Source organism: Watersipora subatra, chromosome 3 (genome assembly GCF_963576615.1).
Source record: "Watersipora subatra chromosome 3, tzWatSuba1.1, whole genome shotgun sequence".
NCBI classification, from domain to species: Eukaryota; Metazoa; Bryozoa; class Gymnolaemata; order Cheilostomatida; family Watersiporidae; genus Watersipora; species Watersipora subatra.
Window position 1 is genome coordinate 35,753,636 of NC_088710.1, and position 6,000 is coordinate 35,759,635.

The 6,000-nt window shown below is 36.4% G+C and overlaps 1 protein-coding gene across 1 annotated transcript in view; it reads left to right on the forward strand.

Annotated features, from left to right (window-relative positions):
* Positions 1-2,603, forward strand: part of LOC137390088 (plasma membrane calcium-transporting ATPase 2-like) — a 66,973-nt gene extending 64,370 nt beyond the window's left edge. Inside the window, exon 24 of the mRNA XM_068076336.1 lies at positions 1,903-2,603. Within this exon, the coding sequence (XP_067932437.1) occupies positions 1,903-2,046 (144 nt within the window). The 3' untranslated portion in view covers positions 2,047-2,603. The remainder of the gene's footprint in view (positions 1-1,902) is intronic.
* Positions 2,604-6,000: the final 3,397 nt, after the last annotated feature.

Consider the following 6,000-nt stretch of genomic DNA (forward strand, 5'->3'; position numbering starts at 1 on the left):
TGAAAGCGGATTTTGAGGTAAAAATATGGATGCCAATCTCCCTCAAGGCGAGTTCATATTGATAAACATTTTAGACAGTCGTAAAGAAGCCTTATGCTTTTAATTCGAATTATTATTTAATGTGTTGCGCTTTGGCTGCTAGCCTTGAGGTTCTTGCTGCATCACCTGGTCATTAGTGCATCCACCCGTTATTTTTTGCTCTCCTAGAAACATCCGACTGCTATGTTGAATGTAGCGGCATTATCTCTATAATTTTATTGCTTCTGAAGAGCTACACAATTTTTCATGAAATTATTTTCATGTGGAAAAAAGTTGAAACAGACTTGTTTGTAGCCAGATATCTTGTGTTAGTCGGCCCCATGGTAATAAAGGTAACGAGAGATAGATGACTACACACCTTGTATAGTTTTCACTGATTACGTGTTACTCTGTGTGTAATACGTATGTCTCAGTCTGTACTACTAGAAGAAATAGTTGTAAAACATTCTGAGCCTTCGTATGCTGAATTTTATGACACTTTAAGGAGTTGTTTCATCTTGTAGGTTATTTTGATCAGTAAGACAATGTATAGCATAAAGTCAGAAGAGTTGATGTAGGTTCTACTACACATGTTCTGATAAGTCTTTGTATTCTTTTGTTTCTGATTAGAGACCTCTTATGGTTTCTCCTGAATATGCTTTGTACAACTGTATTCTTTCAAATGACTTGAGTTTTCCAACCACCGCACAAACAACATTGAAGCAGAAAAAACTGGTTGTCTGTTTAAAAAAATTATTTACTCCTTGTCGTAGCCACAGGGTCGTCTCACTTGCTTACTATCAGTTTGGAACACAAGCTTGACTTCGGTTACCATTGCTTAAGGTACTCGTCACACAAAGTTAAGTATTGGAGGCAACATGAATGTCTAATCATGTAAACTGGATATCACATTATTTGAGATAACGCATTCAAGTTTTCATTCCTCTTTAGTTATACCTCGTTTCCGAATCATTTTGTTCAACAGTTTTGAAGTGTCGCTGTGAAATATTTCTACACGGTGGAAGCGTGAAAGGTAATGATTCTGTTATATAATGATATTGCTGTAGTGAAAATAATGTAAGTAATGATACTGCATGTATTCTTTTGTAACGAGTGGCTCTTCTGCTACTACCTACGGTGTCACTACTTCGTGCATGTGTTATAATTTCATAAGTTCAAATAGTTTTCCCATAAACAGAACGGTGAAGATGCTTCTCACATTCAAGTGTACACGGTAATTTAGTTCTTTATCATTAGAAAAAAATTTTTGTGTCTTCACATTTGTTGCATTGGTTTAAGACCTTGTGAACTTGAGCTCTTGCGAATTTAAGATTTCTAATTTATTTTTTGTCAGCCGGTCATTCAGTCGCATTTATAAGGGTAATTCTATTAAAATGTAGCAATAGAGAATATGACTGGGTAAAATGTTTATGTGAACATTGTCTAAGGCTTCATAAAATTGTTGTCGAGCTGTTGTTACCCGAATCATTTTGCAACTTCGACACCAGAACAACAGAAAAGCTTTGCAGCTTTTAAACTATATTCAAGCTTCTTCTAATTCCATCTAATCGAAAGGAAAGTTCATATAATTTTTATTTATTTTAAAATAAATAAACTTGTGACAGCAACAGTGTGAAAGATTTGGGCGTTTCTTGGCGGTCTCAAACCAAGTCCGTTGCAAAGGTTTTGTATCGGCTTCATTATGACCAGAGAGTTGCTTTAGTTCTCCTCTTAAAGTTGTCTACAGGTTGTTCCGATTATTCTATGCTTTCTCTGTTCGTCTATAATAACTCTTATACAAAGTTAGGGCTAAAATGTGTGTGTGACAGAATCAACATAGAGTAGGTAGTAAGAGATACGCTATACTCTTTATTAAATTTTTAGATGAGCACTCAACAGAGACAAATTGAGAGCCCGAAGATGAGAAGAATTGTCAAGCTGTATCAGATGCAGGCAGGTCAAGCGCGTGCGAGATCTGCCACTCCAGAACGAGCTCAGCGCGATGGCAACTTTGATGTTGTGCATTAATTTATTAGTCATGAACTAAACAATTTATGACTAGAAATCAGTGTGACTGACGCAACTCGACTGATTGCATGAGAGTGACTAAGAAAAATAAGAAATTCACAAGATGGAAGGTTGGCAATTAATAAAAAGATGAAAGCCGTTTTCGTCAACTGTATCATTAACCCTGATTCAATTTTTAAGTTTATCAACTAGGTAAGGGTCATTGGAAAATCACAGATCTGTAAAGTTGCTTTAGTTCTCTACAAAAGCAACATATACATACTTATATGTTGCTTCTGTTTCGGTATTGAACTTAGGTTTTCTAGAGCTTTTAAACTAAAACCATGGTTCATTCCTGGTTGAAGTCTGCATTTTTAACGAACAGCTTTTGGTTTATGGTATTTGTTTATGTTACTATTAGCCGTAAAGTGTAATTACAAAACTTCATGAATAAATAACAGTATTCTCATATACTAGGCTACCTCTGTACACTCTTTCTATTTACCGATGTTGATTATTTGTGTAATCTCTGTACTGTTTCAATGTTTGGAAATATACGTTTGAAATAATGTTTACAAGTTGAGCATTTTGATGTTTGTTTTCTACACGCTACAACATTACTACTTTTGCTAATGTAAAACATAATATCTTTCCTTTTAAAATACAACTCATGCTTATGAATTAACATGGTCATCATAACTCATCAGAGCGCCGTTAGATGTATAACAGTTGTTACGATCCGCCGTGGTAACACAAATTTCCCGTGATTTCTGCGCTTTTATTTTATTACCATGGCTTCTTACTGCGTACATAAGAGTAGCGTGTTGCGTAACCAGGACGATTTGCGAACATTCGTTGTGGTTATTTGGCCTTCAGTCTAGCAATCATCGTTGAATACTCTGTAAATACCATTGCTCGCTTATGTTAGTAGTTATCATTGTCTGTCTCTGTTGCATGCTACACATACAGATGCTAAGTAGCGGCAGTCTGTGTTGTTGAACAGTATTGACAGACCAGGTACTGACAGACCAGGTATTGACAGACCAGGTACTGGCAGACCAGGTACTGGCCGATGATGCTCTAGTTGTTGTTATTTACCTGCCAGGTATGTTTGTTTCGCTTACGTCATTAACAGTTTGTGATGATTTCATACATATATGAGTAGTTATACTTTAAGTTCCTGCCGAAGCTAATGACAGATTCATATCTTTAATGCATTCGCTTTAATTTGTAAAATCTGGTACGCAATATTTAAACCGTGATACCTGACCTAGAATCCATAATTTTAGTCTTATGGTTGTATTATTCCCATTATTGTAGAAATCATTAAAGGTTGACTTGCAACAAAATTCACATTACCGTTATTTGATATGAAAAGATTCACCATGTCTTACTCTGTTGTGTTGTAGGTGCAAAATATGTGGAAAGGTGATTACAAGCTCTTTAAAGCTCAAAAACGAACAGAAAATCGCAGCCACACGAAACCGCCATAGTTTGGATTCCCTTTCCAAAACGGCTCAAATGTGATGTAGTTGTGAGAGATAGTTTCTGTTTACACTTTCTTGCAACCTTATTCGTCGAAATATTTTCACGAATATACTTCACGCATTCAATAAAACTATTTCTATTGTTCTTACGCGTCTGTTTTATCGTCATTGTAATGCTGTCGCTTTTAGCACTGATATCTTATAACTTACCGTAAAAAATCTTTAAACTTTTTAACCTTTTTAACCTCGAAGGAGTACATGTCATTGTCTGATAATCATGCTGAGCCTGTTGGTCACCTGTGATAATCAAAAAGTGCTGCAGAAATTATTTGCGAAGTATTGGGTCACATGATCAGAGAATGACTTGACGATTGAATAATGCCGAAGCAAAACTGTAAAGTAGCGAGTATCTATATTTGATACGGGGTCTTCGGTAAAACCCAAAGTGTTTGTCATAAACTAGTACTACGATAAGTTTTATATTGAGCTTTGTATTGGCCTTTCAATTCAAAAAGACGATAACCAAATTTCGTGGTTACGTCATCGAAATAAAGAGATTCCAATCTACGGCCGCTTTTCGTTTTTGAGCTTTTAATAGCTTGTAATCACATTTCCACATATTTGGCACTTACAACACAACAGAGTAAGACATGGTGAATCTTTTGATACCAAATAACTGTAATGTGAATTTTGTTGCAAGTCAACCTTTAAGCAAAATTAATGCTGGATTGGGTTTTATACAGATGGTGATGTGAACAAAGCTTAAAAATTCTCAAATGTTGAAGCTGTTTTTTGCAGATGGGCGAGAATATTAGAGTTGTTTTCACATTTTTGTCTATCTTTATTCCATCAAAATGATTTGTTTGAATATGAACCATAAAAATTATAGATAATTCGTACTGATAAAAAACAATAAATAGATATAGAAGTGTCGTCATTTACGTTTAATTGAATTGTAGATTCTGTACCTCCCAATTTCGTAACTTTGCATATATTGACTCTACACCATGATCTATACTTGATAATTAAAATTACGAAACATGAACTTGCAAAATTCAGCTGCTGATAAAGATGTTAACTACAGTTCTTGTGACTTCTAATTCAAAAATCCTTAAACATGTCAGGAAAGTTCCTATTGACCTCTTTGGTACGCTAGCCATATTCAACCTAAATGTGTCTGCTAAATGTACATATTATTTGTATCTTATTGTTTCTCCCAAACCTGTCATAACCTATATGTTGCCTTTAGTTCTCTGTTGTGTTTTCTCCTGTCTGTAGAATTCGACTGTCTCACAGATACTCAACATACACGAGTCAAACAGACGTCTTAGTCTTTCTAATACAAAAGCCTCCCTCAAACGTCACAATGACAATAAGCATAGCGCAGTTTCTACTGCTTATAGTGTATAGTCATACGGTAGGTTATCAGTACTGCCCGAGTCATCTTATTGCCGTAATGGGCCATCAGTTTCATTCTTTTTTAGCTGGTTACAACTTTTCAGTGATCCGAAGAACATGTATTATCCGTGGTTCACTCTATAGTTCTTAACAAGTCGCGCGTAACATAGCGAGGAATTGAAAACAAGAAAGTTGTAGCTATTTATGTAACAAGTTTTGGCAAAGGTTTTTAAATGTTAATTACAGTTTTTTGCTTTTAACATCACTTGAAATAAATTAATATGTTTTTTTGTTTCAGGTAGACCTGATATGTTAAAAGAGTTTCACATGAAGCCATCGCGAGTTTTAGAATTTAATTCGAGAACCTCTTGTAGTCCCTAGTCACAGCTCTCTATCTTGTAGTCCCTAGTCTCAGCTCTCTACCTTGCAGTCCCTAGTCTCAACTCTCTACCTTGTAGTCCCTAGTCTCAGCTCTCTACCTTGTAGTCCCTAGTCTCAGCTCTCTACCTTGTAGTCCCTAGTCTCAGCTCTCTACCTTGTAGTCCCTAGTCTCAGCTCTCTACCTTGTAGTCCCTAGTCTCAGCTCTCTACCTTGCAGTCCCTAGTCTCAGCTCTCTACCTTGTAGTCCCTAGTCTCAGCTCTCTAACTTATAGTCCCTAGTCTCAGCTCTCTACCTTGTAGTCCCTAGTCTCAGCTCTCTAACTTGTAGTCCCTAGTCTCAGCTCTCTACCTTGTAGTCCCTAGTCTCAGCTCTCTACCTTGTAGTCCCTAGTCTCAGCTCTCTAACTTGTAGTCCCTAGTCTCAGCTCTCTACCTTGTAGTCCCTAGTCTCAGCTCTCTAACTTGTAGTCCCTAGTCTCAGCTCTCTACCTTGCATAGTGTCATTGTGGGAATATTAAGCACTTATTTTTTCCTACGTTCTACACTTTTGTATGTTCCGAAGTACGAATTAAATGTTCTAACATTGTACCACACATTAAGTCGCTGTTTCACAAAGTATTGTCCAGGTTATGAAACTTAGCTGAATGGTAAAATCAGCGAGAGGAATTGCGGAGGTTTTAAACTCGTTAATATGTAAACCCCGCTCAA